Raw genomic sequence first — 17,295 nt, 5'->3', positions numbered from 1 at the left:
CAGCCAGAAATAAACCTGCCAGAGTTGCTTGATGGAAGCTCCCATATCTAAATATAAATCTCTCACTTTCAACTCCAGATTCTTCGTCTTTATTAACATTGAATAATTAGTCTTTAATTTAGATTTATTAAACACATTCTGAATTCAAATGGTTTTCTGTTTAGTTTATGACTGGTCTGGTTTTGTTTGGGTAGAGAGACGAGCCGTCGGGGAGGGGCCGCATGATGATGTAAACTATTCCTCGTAGCGTGGTGACATGGTTTACATCAGGTCTGCAACCCCTCCGAGAAAACCATCAACAATGTTTGAGCGCCCGACTGCGTCTTTGAGAGGGACGCAGGCCACACACAAACACAAGATGACAGATTTACTAGACCTGGTCACACACAGGACATGTACTTGTAAAACTCAAAAAGACGCATTTATGTGGAGAAATTAAAAACAGGCACGTGGACAGAAAAAAAGTTAAAGCAAAAAAAGAAACCTGCAGCAAAACCCTTAGAACAATGAATTTATCTGCATTTGAACACGAATACAAAGAGAAACACCAGACGCTTATTGTGCCGATATTAGTTTGACCTTGTTAACTTGAGAGAATGACACCCGGCCCGATCCTTTCCTTCTCTGCTGACACCTGTTTTGTCTGCTTGTCCTGGGACAGTCAAGAAGCAGGAAGTAGTCGTGCCCTCTGCTTCCTCTGGACCTCAGTGTAGTGCAGAACAGTCCTGATTCATGTTTCCTCAGCCAGTGCTTCATTTGTTCTCGCTCCACTGTGTGTTTAAATGTTCGTGTCCGGGACCGTAAAACAACTATCAAAGGGAGTTTTTTTTACTTGTTTCAGTTGTAATTGAGTTTCAAACTTAATGTACCAGGATGTCTTGTGAAGCAGTGACAGTACCTCTCTCTCTCCCTGAGCTGCCCTACTTTCCATTTTAACGTCCCTTCTGCACCACAGAAGTTAAAGCCATTTTCATCCTTCGTGTCTTCATCATGTGTTTGTCATTTCCACAAATCTCAGCTTTAAACCCTCAAATTATCGACCACATCTCTGCGCTGGCACAGAGGCGTTTGTGATGCTCCACAGAACATCTTGTCAAAGCTCGTCTGACCCGAATGTGATGAAATTTGCTCCACAACATCAGCACGTCACTTTGGCAGAAATCCAAAAATTGAAGATACAATTCCTGTGTGGGACACAGAGGCTATCGCGTTTCTTCTTATAAAGCCCTTTTCTTGTCCCTCATTGCAAACATATGGGATCAATAAACTGTGTAAAAAAAAAGATTTTGGTTCATTCCAATACCCAGAAAACCAACTTGTCTGCATTTGGACACTGTTGCACTGTGTTATTTCATTTAAGAGTTCAAGAGTTTAAGAGTTTAGTGTGTGTGTGTGTATGTGTGTGTGTACAATTATTTACCTGGACAGAAGTTATTTGCTTGAAAAGTTATGGTTGCCATTTATTTTTTTATGTTGCATGGAAAGTAAGTCATGGTTTACTATCTGCCGCTAACCCAAATCAAGAAATCAAAGCAATCCATTCCCCAAATAGTGCATTCACTGTGCCAGTCATGGTACTGAGATCCAAAGAGTTGTGTATTTAAGTGGACAATGCCCTGCAACATATACTGAACCTTTTCTTATATTTCTTTGAGGTTTTACTCTGTGTGACTCTGTTTGTTTTGCAGACGGAGTGTGCCAACTTTGTTCGTCTCCTGCAGCCGTACAACCGCACTCACCTCCTGGCCTGTGGCACCGGTGCTTTCCAGCCCATGTGTGCATTTGTGTATGTGGGGCACAGAGGCGAGGTAAGGCTGTATGAAAATAAGCTGTGTGTGTATTTGTGTGTTTGTACTGGCAGCGACAAGCAAAAAGTACCAATCTGTTGGTATTGATATCGACTCTGGTATATGCTGTTGTCACAGTTGAGTAGGATTATATTGTACTCTACAATCCTGAACTACTATATGACTCCAGGCTTCTTACTGTTTTTTGTCTAAAACAAGTGTTTGGAAGCTCTAATACATATTTCAAATAAACTAATAAATATTTCACACTCTGTGTCACCATAACAAAGCAGGTACAGTTTGGACTGTGCAGTTTATGGAGTAAAATGTGACTACATATATAAATCTCAACTGAGCGTATATTGATAAGAATTTGGGAGGCGCTCATGAGAGATGTTAGTTGATAAAGAAACAGATTTAAAGTGACCATTAAAACTGAACAGGATGTCACTTTGCCTCCAACTGAACAAAATTACCCACAAACTCAAAGATAAAGTACTAATAATCAGCTAACGTTAATAAACCCATTTTTTATGTATACTAATCCATTTTGTTGTTGTCAAGCAGATTAATATAACTCAATTTTCAGTCTCTTCTAAGCCCTGGTTTGGCCTCCACATTTGGTTAACCTTTGTTTTAGTGGTTAAATGCTCTTTAGATAAACAGCTTTGTGTTTCTACCTTTTGGTGCTGGACAGTGAAGGTGCTATTATCTTGTCTACTGCAGGAAATGACTGTCTATGGTAGTGGTGCATTGTGGGATTGGTGAAGGCTGATGTTGTTTCACATTACAGTGATGCATTAGATAACCAAATATATTACTCAATGATGCTTAAAGTGTTTCTGTAACACCAGACAAGTTGAATTTATTTGAGCTCTGAATAAAGTAGAACTCAAATTAAGTAGTATCTACATAAAGCCTCAAAGGATGGTGGTCAAAATAGGATACAATGTCACACAGCATCATGATGCAAACATGCAGAATCACTGGGTGGTCTCGAAGCAGCTCCCCGGTGGAAATTAGGCTAATTGAACAAACATGGTTTAAGCCCAGATGTGTTTTCCAGAGAAACCCAGTTCAGATTGTCCCTACGTGACACTCGGATCCCTGGGGCTCAAGGTCAAGCATGAGCAAGCAGCTCTGTCATGGGTCCTTCTGTAGCAGTACTCAGCCGTTCAGCCAGGCCCTGTATACATCTTTTCAACTGCACAGACTGGCTCTCTACTCAGCCACTCAGATCGGGGGAACCCGCTGGGAAATCACACACTTGGAGCCATTTAAGACGTGAATCAATGAATGGAGCCACTAAGACAGACTGGAAGCTGGCTGCTCCACAGCGGCCTGACAGATCGCAGCTCGGTGTGGCGCCCTGCCTGGCCCAGCGGGAGAAGGTCACACCGGACTTGTGGTGAGGACAAAGCTGGTTGTTGGCATAGATTTAAGGACGAGAAAGGAGACGGGCAGGGGAATGACAGCAATTCATTCGCTTAAGTGTGTCTTGTGAATTGTGTTGCTTGCGACTCAAAGTTTTTTCTCCTGGATTTAGGTGCTTGTCACAGTGTGTGTTCTCGTCTGTGCTATTTTCTGCCCTCCTCTCAATCTGTCATTGTCAGTGCGGTTTTTGGACTCTGGGTTTTTATGGCACATCGTGAAAAACTGCACACGCTTTCCTTTACTTGTGCTCAATAACTTTGAGCGTAGAAATGGTATATAGTGTGTGTGGGTGTGTGTGTTAGTGAATGTGTGACGAAAACAAAAAGTCCTGAAAAGAAGTCAGTAGTATCCTGTAAAAAAGTAGATACCTGTTCAGACCCACAGACCTGTAGGAAACTTAGGAGCTGAGTTTCTTGAACTTCTTATCAAAACATTTGAGCTATTAATTCAATTCAATTAATTCAAGTTTGATATAGTGATGGTCTAACACTATTACTCGAGGCTTACATTGAGTTTCACTTGTTAACGCCTGCTTCTAAGGAATAAAACCACCCACATTGAGTCAGACAACCCTTCATCAATAACAGAGTTTCAGCCAATGTTTGGAATTGTTGTGGTTGGAATTTCTGAGTCCAACTCTGTAAAATCTAGTGTTATTTATTTGTTTCTGATGGTGAAGATAGTGCAGCTCTCTTCACAGACATCGCTGCATTTGTCTGATTTACTCCAGGGAATGTGTGTATGTGTTTCTGAGGAAGAGAGATGGAGTGATTGTGTCTCTATAGTTCTATAAACAGGTGTGTGAAATGATTTACAGGTTGTGTCATCTGACTGACTCTGTGTGTGTGTGTGTGCGCGTGTCATCACTCAGACAACAGCCATGTCCTTTCAGTTGGTCAGTGTGTCTCTCAGGATGGACAACACCACAGGGAGCCTGTCCATTTATTTAACCAATCGTGAACTGGTGGAGAACAAACACGCCCGTCTGTTTGTCTGACCTCCAGGGTACAGAGGCTGCGAGTCCCCACACTGGACTCTGGGTGGGATGACCTTTGACCTCCTACGTGTTTCATCTCAGTTAGACGCAGAAACGCATATACTCCCTGTGACTTTCTCTCTCGGTCCTGTGCTGCTGTCCCAGACCTAACGCAAAACGTGTGAATGTTGCAAGAAAAACTGTGCGCAGTAGGTGCAGCTGGGTTGGATCAGAGAACCAGTCATGTACACACACTCAAGCAATTCTTCGACCAAATTTATTAGTATTGGACAAGTTGTTATTGTTCTCTAGTGTTAGGCAATCTTGACTATTTCTCATGATTTCATACAAACATTAAAACTAGGAGACACATTCAGTAGCAGCCTAGAATACATCAATTCAAATATATTCATCATGGAAGGAAATGTCAGTGGATTTTAGTTTTCTGGTTGCTCACATTAAAAGTTAACTTTATTTTATCTCACCAATCAGGAAAAGATTAAAGCGTGTTTCTTTATTTTTTAAGAACCTTTACGTTTTTCTGATTATAGGCTTAATCTTCAGCACGTGGTGGTCATGTGATGTCCTGCAAGATATAAACGCATGATCTGCATCTTGGGTCTGTGTTTCTCACTCAGATACATACACACTCACAATCACACACACACAAACACACACACACACACACACACACACACAGACACATGTTTGTACTTCTATCTTAATCTAACCCTAACCCTAACCCTAACCCTAAAGCATAATGCATTCCCTAGCCCACTACCCTAACCCTAACCATCTAAACAAATGCCTAGCCTAAACCTCATTCTAACCTTAAGCCTAAAACCAAGTCTTAACCCTCAAACAGCCCTTTGAAGAAGTGATGAGCAGCCAAAATGTCCTTTAAATGCTCCTCACAAAGTACAGGAGCACACACACACACAGAGTTGAGAAAAACAAAAGATACAAACTTGAACATATAAATATGCAGCGGTACGGACAGAAACCCACATAAACATGATGAAAGACATGCGCATTCAAACATAAATAAGAATGCATAAAAACTAATTTGTGGACACACAAACACAGAACAGAGCCCTTTCTCACAGACCAGCCTGAAGTAGTTCAGATGCTAAAATGTTTCAGTAAAAGCCCCTTTTTCCTCAACACAGCAGCTTTTTTAGATTTACAAAGTAACGTTCTATGTCACTTCCTCACAGACGTCCATTACAACCTCTTTTAAGTGCTTGGATATATGGGACACAGGAAAAAGGACAGAGAAGGAACACTCTTCAGCAGGGCCCATAGTGCAGCATTAATATGAATAAAATATGGACTAAAAAATACTTTAAGCATACAGGCCGGTTAATTGCCCAATGAATCACTTTTTTATTTCTCCCATGTATGTTGCCTTTGGATCAAAACCCTGCAAACTGGAGATGAATGAAACCTCTTTCATGATTATTTTACTGCTTTTCATTTTCGACCCATAATGTTCCATGGCATTATTTATCAGATTTTACCAGTTATGATCTCCATAACTCCTAATCTGTCCTCGTCCCACTACACTTTACCACCGCCTTAATTCGTCTCAGACACTCTGTCCTTTTCTTTGTCCTCAAGACTGAAGAAGAGTGAAGAAGGAAAGATATATATAAAGATATATGTTTTATATATCTATTTCTTTATATTCCTACACCCGAGTACTGCATGCTACTTATGTTATGTCTTTCTGCTGCTGGAAAATTGCAAATTGCAAATTGCAAATTGCAAATTGCAAATTTCCCCATTGCGGGACTAATAAAGGACTTCTTAATCTTAATCTACTTTAACAGGGGACAGACATTCTCCGGTTTCCTAAAACTCAGAGCTGATTAGGGGAGATGGAGCCAGGCCATTATGAGCAAAAAGACCAAACAAATTGAAGACCAGTAGACATTTTAACATTCAACATTTTTTTTAATCAAATCTAGTTTAAAGTTAAATTAGACAGCATGGACGGTTTGAAGACAACCTCAGGGGTTCTGACAAATGATTCAAATCATTAATTTTAAAAAGGGCAGCCACACTCGTCTACAAAAAGTGGATGTCTGGTTTGGTTTGTTCAATAGGACAGAGGTCGAGAGATAGGACAGGCAGTGGAGCAGCCGCCAAGAAGCTGTTTTGTGACTGGGTTGTTTGATATGATTCAAAGTGAAAGTTAAATTCTCCTCCTCCCTGTCCCTCCTGCGTTAACTGTATTCTTTTTATCTTATAGTAGAGAATGAAAGGGACAATCTGTCAAGATGTCAGTACCCCAACTCCAAATATCTTCTCAGATGTAATTATGTTTAGGATAAAGACGTCCAAAGAGTCGATTGTAGCTGCTGTCTGTTTTTAGTGTCTTATAACGGATTGCTGCTTTATAAACTTTGCTGTTCAGCAGTAACTGTTCCCAAAAGTGACAACTACAGGAAAACGGTAACTGCTAAAACATAGCTTAACTGTAGTTTAAAAGGAAAGAGCCACGTATGTTTGCTAACATTATGAAACGCACAAACGATCACAGTAAAAATAATAATAACAAAAAACTGATATTAAAAGTCATAGGCAGTCAAAGATGTGTCTTAAGAAGTGAGATTTGATAGGGAAACCAATTCTGCAAGCCTCATCTCCTCTGGCAGGTTGTTTCACAGTGTAGCTTTCCTCACGGCACAGGCTCTGTCTTCTTTGGTTTTCAGCCTTGATTTTGGAATGGCTAGCGACGCCTGCAGAGGATCTCAGACTGAGGCCTGCTCGTAGAAAGAGAAAAGGTCGGAAATATAGGGCGGGGCCAGCCGTTACAATCATTCCTAAAATAACAGGCAGCCAGTGTCAGGATGCTAAAACAGGCCTGATGTGGTTACACTAGGATTATGTTCGAAGCCGAGCGGCAGCACTTGGAGTGGTCATACCAGACGTAGTGAGGCTGTACAGTAGCAGGAAACCTATGGAATATGATTGTTCTGCTAATAAACTCTTGTTTTACTTTAAGAGGGAAACTGTACTGTTGTGTCTTATAAAGATCACTTAGTTTCATTTTGATAGGCAAATGATTAGTGGTAAATGTCAATATCATATAGCCAGCATTAGGTTCTGATTCTGGAGACGGGTCAGGTTATAATAATGTAAGTTATTAGATGAACAAACCTAATGAAGTTTCTCAGTTAAATTATGCAAATTTGAATTTACAGTATTTATGTCAGTGGTCCCTTGTCTTCGTGGTTTTGTAGCAGGGCTCCTGATGTATTTAACTTGGCTCAGCTGAATACAAAGTAGCTTCTCTTTCCACGTCTCCCTCTTTCCCTCCATCTCTTTCTCTCTCTCGTTCTCTGTCAATCGCAGCGTTTGTGTATATTTGTCTTGGCAGAGTTTGGCCAAAGCGACTCTGACAGTCTAATCACCTACAGGCAGCCACACCATTCCTTCAGATCATAATGAGATAACGCACACACACACACACACACACCCACACACACACACACACACACACACTTCAAAATGTACAGTCTTGTGCACAGTCAAGATACACAATTGTACATTAAAACGTGGGTACAGAAATACACACATACACACCAGCCACAGGAGAGCAAGGAGGTGATGAAGGAACAAGGATGACTAATGAGTTCACTAAAAGACGACAGAGAGAGGATGTAGAGCAGTAAAAACAGAGAAGAGAGGAAAATCAGGATATAGAAAGAATGAAAGCAATGATGAAAATGGAGGAAGGAAGGGTCAAGTTTGGCAACTTTTTATAGTTATCAATTATAAGAGATGCATTCAGAATCTCAGTGATATTAATCTGCATAAAGCTATGATCCTCATTCAGGGATTTGTCTGTAGATCAATGTTGAATTTCTAATTATTGCAGCGTGCAAGTCTAGTGAAACTGTCAGAAATACATATTTATAAACTACATCGATCACAGGGCTGGACGATTTTTTTAAATCAGGCCGGGATAAGATTCAGGGCACTTCTGAAATACCTGTCATCGTGTCACAGAAAAGTTGATTAAGTGTGATAGAGTGTGTAAACATTGTGCGCTTCGGTTGGCTGCACATGTTCACTTAAACATCTGTAAAACGTATTCGAGCCTCCCTGTGTACATTCATAAAGGTACATATGGATCAAATGAAATATTTAAGCATCTCATTTTATGGAACCTGTTGGCTTTGCCGATATATAAATGGCCTATATATAAATGTTTTGGCTTTTTTCTTAATGGTAACAATTTTTTACCATGTTGCCCAACATGCATTATAACACAATATGTTGGTGCATGTAAAGACTAATGTGCGTCAGTGTGTGTATTGTCCACTGTGTTTCTTTGACTATTTTTAACTCGTCGACTTCAATGTCATCATCTCCCCTGTGACCTCTGTTCAGTGGAGGACTCTCCCATCCACTGACAATACTCCATTGTCTATCAGAGGAACAGGGACGCAGACACACAGAGTTCACTGTGAGGACACTTTAATCACCACCGTGGACTTGAATCAAACATGAGGTCTTAGCGTGAGTCCCGTCGCCTTCCAGTCTCTTCTTGTCCCGGAAAGTCGGCTACATTTGGACCCACATTGATCACACCCAGGCCGCTCTGTCAGAGACTGCTGTCGAATAGAAAGGTTTAAAACAAGAGCCCTTTTGTTCGCACTCACCCTGCTCTGACCTGACACATCACACAATCCGAGGATGTGGCCAGTGTTCAGGTGAACATGACTAACTGTTGAGTGACGAAGAAAGAGCCACTGAGTTCGGTTTCAATTGCTTCCTTACTACCAAGGGGTTTTGACAGCAGCTTTCTTTACAGTTTGTGTTTCGTGAAACCTATATTAAAGTGTGTTCAACATTTTTCACTGAGAAAAAAACATCTGACACCAGACGAAAAAAAAAAGGTTTCATAAAGAAGGTGTTTGTTCTGACGGACGTATCAGTTGGCGAAGTGAAGACATTCTTACATTGAAATGTCATGAATGATGACTCTATATAATGACTTGGTCAGTAATTGTTTTCATGACACCGCCCATAAATAGGTCTTATATCAGCAATCAGCATTGTTTTTGTGTGGATAACATCTGAATTTTTTAAGTGTAGTTTTATTTGATAACAGTGATATGGACTGTTTTCCTTTATTACCCTGATGGTTGCTCAATATGGCTCTGAGAGCTGAGCTGCACCAGGGACCGGGGGAGGGGGGGGGGGGGACTTTTCTAAACTCTGGCTTCTGCTCTGATCCTGCATTTGCTTGTTTCTGAGACAGTGTCTTATCTCTCACAGACAGAGAGTTCAGTGGAAGGACAAATATTTCTCCTGATCGCTTTATAGTCGTGGACAATGGGACAGTGGCCTGATGGGTAGATCACGTATGTGGCCAAACCTTTTGGAATCTCCTCACACAAAGGAAACAACCACAACGGAAGTGAGCGACAACAGTTGTTAACAATGAAATGACAATGATATGAGCAGAGTTCCCATGGGTGAGCTCCTCCCTTTTGGGACCTCAAAGCACCTTCAGCATAACATCTCAAACAGACAAGTGTCACATTTCAAGCGGCCGCTAGCTCGAAAGAGTTTTCACTAACAACTGCTCACTTGACCAAAGTGTGTGTGTGTGTGTGTGTGTGTGTTTGTGTTTGTGGGGGGGGGGGGGGGGGGGGGGGGGGGTAGGGTTAGGGTTAGTTTTGTTTAGCTTTTGTTTTGTGGCTTTTGCATTCCATTAATGTGCTTGTGTGATACATCTTGTCTACCGTAGTAATGGACTCTTCAAATCTCAGATCAGGAATTAAACTAATATAACAGGAGCAATTACCTTTTAATGATTAAGATTAAGATACGTTTATTTATACCAAACACATGCATAGACATGCACAACACACACATGCAATGGTAGGTAAATGTATCCTCTGCATTTAACCCATCTGGTGCAGGACACACAGAGCAGTGAGCAGCCATGTACAGCGCCCGGGGAGCAGATGTTGGGGGAGTAAGGTGCCTTGCTCAGGGGCACTAGACAGGGTAGGGGAAATTCTCTTGGATTTTTGGACAGATCAATCCAGGTTCCTCTTTTGTTGTCTCTCCGTGGAGTTGAACCAGAGACGAACCAGAGACCTTTTCTGCCCATAGTCCAAGTTTCTGCCACTAGACCACCGCCTCTCCCATAATGATCCACAGTCTTATTAGTTGTTTCAATGGTAGCAAAGCAGACATTAACCTCATGATTATTCACATTCACTGTAGATGTGCGGAGGACAACATTTCGATTTTCGGGCTAAACTTGTATTATTGAAGACATCCTGCTTTAATGTAACCATGTGTCTCTTTCCTCTCCAGCATGTGTTCACAATGGACCCGACCAATGTGGAGAATGGACGAGGGAAAGTTCCTCATGATCCCAGCCTCTCCTTTGCAAGCACCTTCAGTGGTATGTCCCATGTTGTCCCATGTCTCTATTACTGTGATATGCATATGTTTTATTGAAAGAGCTTGAACATAAGATCCAAAGAGGTTGAACCACATGTCCGATTCTCAATGTGTGCATGTGTCCAGCTACACAAAGTAAAACTTTGATATAACAGATTTATGTTGTTTCTGTTGCTTTTTGTTCTTAATCTGCCATGTTCAACTATTCAAAATGACACACACAGTTGTGTGTTTCCACACCGTTCACCCCAATCTGTGCTGGAAGTTGAAATGATAATAGCCCCAAGAAAAACAACTAACGTGAATTTCTTTGGCTCTGACACTCGTATGCATGTACACATGCTCTCTTAAGAATTAGGTTTAATAGATCTGGGTGTTTCTCTCCAGATGTCATTAGGTATTGACTGTAGCTTGTGAATAGATGCTGATTTATACCAGTGAATTCTCTCTCTCTCTTTCGTGTGTGTGTGTGTGTGTGTGTGTGTGTGTGTGTGTGTTTGCAACCCACCACCTTCCTCTGTCTGCAGCTGGGTGATTTCAGGATCAGAATTTATCCCAATGCATAGTATTTGGCAGAAAAGGGTTAAAATGAAGCCAAAATCCTGAGTAATTTGGACCTCAGCTGAGATGTACAGTTGTCACGTAGATACAGAACAGTGCAAACAAACCTGCCTAGGAAGGCTGCTGGCTCTGCAACATCGTAGAGATTTAGACGAACAGTATAATGACGGATGTAGAGAGATCCAAAGCTATAAGATATATAATGGTGTAAATTGCACATGAGCAGATGGTGATTTGTTCAAGGTTTTTTTCACCTGCACCAGTTTACTTGCTCCCCCAGTTTCCTAGAGGAAAATGTTGACTCAGGTTGTGTTAGATGATCCGACACCTCAGTTTCAAGCTCCTGTTACACGACTGTCCTTGAGTCTGACAGACTTCCCATACTCCCAGTTGGTAATCTGTGTCTGACACAGAACACTGACCTCTTTATGGATTTTTCCTCTCAGGGATCGATGGATTACAAAAAGCCAAAAGGCCTCTTCTCTGCACAATGCAGTCCTATTTCCATCCTCTCATGTTATGTCCCTGACACAACATGAGCGCATCCCTAAGCCCCAAGTAGACACAGAACAATTCTGTACTTATGGAAAAATGTATTTAGTATCAACAATTGTTTAACATAAAGTAATATCTATCTAAGTATTAATATCTATGTAGTATCTTGGCTCTAAGACTAAGAAACTACAAAACAAACACACACATCTATATAAATTAAAATATCAATAATAATAATATGTCCAAATATGAACAAATATGCAAAAGCCTAAATAATCTTCCCAACAAACCAAAATAGAAAAACCAGCACAATGCAGAATCAAAGGATAAAAGGATGATGTGGCTGGACCTGCACCTTAACCCCCCCCTCTCTTTGGTCTTCTTGTAGGTGACAGCAGGCCAATCAGCTGAAGGGATATCATTGTCTACCAATCATAACCTTGTCTTGGCATAGTCCTATTTACATGCATCATCACACTTTCCACCATGAGGGAGAGGGAAGAAAATGTATCCACCACAGACAAACGACTGCAGGCATCCTGATAGAGACTGATCATCTCATTACAACACAAAATAAAAAAAAAAACTAAGAGAAAAGGTTTTGCCAAAAATGAAACGGTAAAACTTGATGAAAGTAATTGCCATCGTCAGCTATCAGCCCAGTGAGGTTTCCCACTCTGAGATTTGTCTTTAGTGTTCGGATCTTCAGCCAAAACACACAAAGCGGAACTCCCCAGGCCCTGTCACTTATTTCTCTGTCTGTTTTTCTCTGCATGTGTGAATTTGTTATCCCACATGCTGCAAGTGTGTCTGTTGATGATGATGCGTGTGTCTCTAATACCGTTTCTGCGGCTAAACGAGATAAGAAGAGTTCATTTACACCCATGAGATCACAGGGGAGTCGTCCACCGCCAGATTCTGTTCCTACAACAGCAGCTATGCCAGGAAAAAAGAATTAGAAACAGTTGTATTGTGTTCTTAAACCAAAACAAATGGGCCCAAGGCAAAAAAACTATCTCTCATATTTCTTCATTATCTGACAGGTATTGTAGTGATTTCTATCATGAGCTGTTTCCAAGCCAGCTGAGGCTGACGTCTCAGCTAATGATGGACAAGCGTGACTGCTAAAGGTTTTTCCAGCATCGTGTAAGAAACGTGGCGCGAGACAGATTCGGTATTTTATTTCCACTTGCAGAGAAATCTGTTTTCTCAATTGCTGAAACTGAAAGTGAGTCCATGGCTGATGGTGTCAGTCTCAGTGGAGGATGTCTCTTATAAGAGTGTGTGAGCTGTGGTTTCACATTACTCTCCCAGTTCGCTTTGTTATGGATTTGTCCAATTTCTTTTCCTCTGCCTCATTTGCCTGAACCGCAATTTTTCTTTCTCTGACCCATGATTTCCTTATTGGTCTTCTGTGCCAAACATTTCTATTCCTCATAATCTCCTTTACTTTATTGCTGCTGTTATTTTACACATTGTGTTCCCTTCTGCATTTGTATATTATTTGTTAACGCTCATGCCTCCCTCTCTGCAGGTGGAGAGCTGTATACAGGACTGACAGCAGATTTCCTGGGCAGAGACTCTGTGATCCTCAGGAGTATGGGAGGTCGCTCCACCATGAGGACAGAGACCGATGAGAAACTTCTGCATGGTAACGCTTCACTGTGTCAGTCTGTCTGTTACAGTCAATACACAAAATACATTCTTATGTTACAGACAGAGGGCAAGCTGTCTTTAATCAGTTCCTAATGTTTCTTAATTTTCAAATGAGCTCACGTTTAGGTTCATTTTACGAGTGAGAGTTTCTATAGTCACATGCTGTTTAATACACTTTACCTTATTCACAACTTTAATCAACACCAGACCACAATATGATGATACATTAAACCACTAACATGTTGAAAAGTAAGAGAATGCAGCTGTTAAAGTCAAATAAATTTAACATTAAAATAAATACAGGTTAAATCATAATGTGCCACCAGGTCAGATTTTACAAGAGATCTTCTGAACGTTTTAAAATACTACTAATACAAGGAACACTGCTGAGTCTCTGCATCCTTCCATCTCCCCCTGCAGACCCCAAATTCATCGCTGCCCACCTCATCCCAGACAACGACGACAAAGACGACGACAAAGTGTACTTCTTCTTCACGGAGAAAGTCACGGAGGCAGGGGACAGAGAGGGGGCCATACACTCACGTGTGGGACGAGTGTGTGCGGTAAGATACTTAAACTGTTTGTGTGTTTGTGGGCCAGTGCACAGCAACTTGTATTTAGTACATCTGTTTGGCAGGGACTTAATTAAAGCAAGTAGGACTTGCTTAATATGTAGAGGTCCTTGAAATATGCCTCACTGAAGCAGTTCTCAGACATGAACTCAGCTCCCTCTGAGGTTTGGAGTTTTTTTCCCCATGTAAATAGTTTTTGTAGTTTTTCCTTACTATTGTTGACGGTTAAGGGCAGAGATTTCACACCTCGTTGAGCCCTATGAGACAAATCTGGATTTTTTATAAAGAGCAATACAAATTGATATATATATATATATATAATATATATACAAATTTGAATGATTGATAATGTCCGCTATATTGGAGCAGTAGATTCTGGGCTCAGGTGCTTTTACAACAAGATAAACATCTTCTCAGCTTTCAGGTGAGAGGTGGTGCAGCAGGCAGGAGGCTCGACGTAAGGTCGACGATCATGTGTTTCTCTCATGAGCTCAATCAGACATTATCCCAGATTCTTATTAGGGGACTGACAGGAAAAACTCCAGTGTCCGGAGCCTCTCATTTGGCCATTTGTGTTCCCCTCTGGATCATTTCTGGAGATTATCCGGAGTTCAGTGCGTGTCTGAATGCAGTTCAGGATTAATGTTTAAAGGAGATTAAAGGAGATTAATTTTATTAGTGGTGCTAAAACAATCAAAAAGTTACCTATGACTTTCCAGAGACATTATCCCACATACCCAGGGTAAGACCTCAGTTACAGTATTCAGATACAGACAGAGTGAGAGATAGGTAGGAGTAAGTGAAGCCAGATGGTCAGGTGAGCTGCGCAATACACTCAAAAAATCCTCCAGTCCCTGAGAGGAGACATCTGCAGGGATGTTCCACTTGAAGATGAGGTTGTAGAGTTCTGATCTGGGAGAGTCTTTGAGCCCTTGGGGGCTTTTTTGTTTTCTGGAAGATCCATTAGGCATCCAAAAATCTGACTCTACAGAGTCTTTAAGTCTGATGGATGGTGTCACACTGTGGGATTTACTTCCCAGGACAGGAGATAGTGGTTTTAATGTTTTTTCGTCTCACTGTGTCACTGCCATACACTTCACATGTGTCAATCAAATATTTACATTATCCCAAAAGCCTGTAAAGGCATCGTAATATTCCGAATTATATGAATTCTTTCAACGTGCAAATTGCAAACAGCCTTCAAATTTCCCAACCATAATCCCCATCTGCTGTGTACTATAATTTTATAATGCATTGTCTTCAGCGCACACAATTGCAGGTGTGCTTACAAAGCTATAAGCAGATTGCTGCATTTCCTCAGAGACTTTTGACTCTGCCAGAAAAGTTTACACAAACTTCTAAGACAAAATGATAACCTTCTTTCAACCTGGTCTCCATCCCTGTTCCCCTGCTTTCTCGCCATCTGTCTCCCCTTCTCTCCAAGTACATATGTTATAGCATTTCCCCCTCAGCTCTATTTTTCTCCCTCAGGCGAATCTAAACACTTTTCATTTATCAAGATTCCCTTGTGACGAGACTTGCCAGGAAGCCAATTTTCTTATCATTGTTGACATACATACACACAACGAAGATTTCCATGTAAGGTATCATGAATATACTGTATATACAATATAAACACAGAACATTTACCATTCACTTCTGATTGTTTCAGGATTTCCCCTTTCATCTAGAACATTAAGTACAGAGCCAAAACAATGAAAAAATTGGATTTGAAAATGAATCTGCAGCTGTGTTTTATAGGTTTAAATCCATTTTTTTTATCAGAACGATGTTGGAGGCCAGAGAGTGCTGGTGAACAAGTGGAGTACCTTCATCAAAGCCAGACTGGTTTGTTCTGTACCTGGACCCCATGGCATCGACACACACTTCAACCAACTGGGTAAGATGCAGTCTGTTCAAATATTCTTTTGTAAAGACACACATGCAGTAACTTGCATCAGTGTTTCTTGTGTACACACACACACACACACACACACTAACTGGCATTGTCTTGTTCTGTAAAACAGAGGATGTTTTCCTCCTGAGGACTAAGGATGAGAGGAACCCAGATGTGTATGCAATCTTTAGCAGTATCAGGTAAATCCACATAATCTTCATATGTGTTTTATAGCCAAAGAAAATAATCTATTGATTCAAGGTTTCATGGACTTTTTTGGTTTTCTCCGCTCACACTTAAAAGACAATTTGGCATCAGCTGAGAATCGTGTGTTGCCGGTTGCATTTCTCTTCTCTGTGCAGTGACATGAACATGAACCCCCCCTGTCGATTCTGCAGACAGGGTTAATAACAATGATGGTTTGAGGTGATGTGGGATCTGAAACCAGTTAAAAATTCATTAACCTCAATCCAACGATTATTGCGATTCAATTTCAAAGACACAATGTGACCAACTACTATTTAAATTTCTATCCTTTCTTTTTCAATATGTATTTCCTTTTTCTTCCTTTTTGTCTCAGACTCTCACATTTCTTGTAAAGTATAGAAACCAAAATGTTGAAGTCATTTGTTGACATTTCTCCTTTCTCCTCCACAGCAATGTGTTCCAGGGATTTGCTGTGTGTGTTTACCGTATGGCTGACATCAGAGAAGCCTTCAACGGCCCTTTCGCTCATAAAGAGGGTCCCGACTACCAGTGGGGTGCTTATGAAGGCAGAGTCCCATATCCCAGACCAGGGGTGGTGAGTGATTTTTCAACTTGTGTAGCCTACAGTATATACAGCTTAATAAATGGGTGTGCTTGGCAACACTATTAGAAGTACATTGTATACTGTATATCCTAGCCTCAAAATGATGATACTTCAGAAACAATTATCGACGAGAATAAACGAGATTGGGTCCCAAAAATTTGATAAAAAGATATTTATTTAGTTGTTACATAGTTGACTAGAATTTTTAGAATTAGCTGCTACTACTTTATGATAAGAGCGCGTCACTGATAACGATTGATAATTTACTGTGAGTAATAACGCTGATTGGTTTTTGCAACATTGTGTCATGCTTCCCTCAGTGAAGTTTAAACGCAAAGTTCGCAACATTCACGTCATACGTGGCTCAATTCGCGATGGGCCACGTCTACTTGGGTCTTTGCTTTGATGTTGTAATCTCGTCGCACAATGGATTTGCATCGTGTTTGGTGTGAACGCACCTTTCAAAGCTTGATGCTTGGACCCAGGTTGTTTGCTGGAGCACAGGAGAGAAAAAGCTGTGTGTCACAAAAATTCTTAAAAAAGGTGAAAAAAGTTTCCATATCAGTAAAGTAAACTATTTTATGTGCTGGTGCAGCTGTGGTGAGTGCATACAGTGCAGACCCTTCTTCTGGTTTACATCCGCGCTCTCAGTGGAGATCTGTCATGTGCTC

The 17,295-nt window shown here is 40.9% G+C and overlaps 1 protein-coding gene across 2 annotated transcripts in view; it reads left to right on the top strand.

Annotated features, from left to right (window-relative positions):
* Window positions 1–17,295, top strand: part of sema3bl (sema domain, immunoglobulin domain (Ig), short basic domain, secreted, (semaphorin) 3bl) — a 64,366-nt gene that overhangs the window by 34,876 nt on the left and 12,195 nt on the right. For both annotated transcript variants that reach the window (XM_062392222.1, XM_062392221.1), the window contains exons 4-10: window positions 1,689–1,808; window positions 10,543–10,633; window positions 13,223–13,339; window positions 13,765–13,907; window positions 15,702–15,816; window positions 15,944–16,013; window positions 16,471–16,615. In XM_062392222.1, the coding sequence (XP_062248206.1) occupies window positions 1,689–1,808; window positions 10,543–10,633; window positions 13,223–13,339; window positions 13,765–13,907; window positions 15,702–15,816; window positions 15,944–16,013; window positions 16,471–16,615 (801 nt within the window). The remainder of the gene's footprint in view (window positions 1–1,688; window positions 1,809–10,542; window positions 10,634–13,222; window positions 13,340–13,764; window positions 13,908–15,701; window positions 15,817–15,943; window positions 16,014–16,470; window positions 16,616–17,295) is intronic.

The sequence above is a fragment of the Platichthys flesus genome, chromosome 7 (genome assembly GCF_949316205.1).
Source record: "Platichthys flesus chromosome 7, fPlaFle2.1, whole genome shotgun sequence".
Taxonomy (NCBI): Eukaryota; Metazoa; Chordata; class Actinopteri; order Pleuronectiformes; family Pleuronectidae; genus Platichthys; species Platichthys flesus.
The sequence above is the reverse complement of the archived record's forward strand: the minus strand, read 5'-3'. Positions and strand labels throughout refer to the sequence as shown.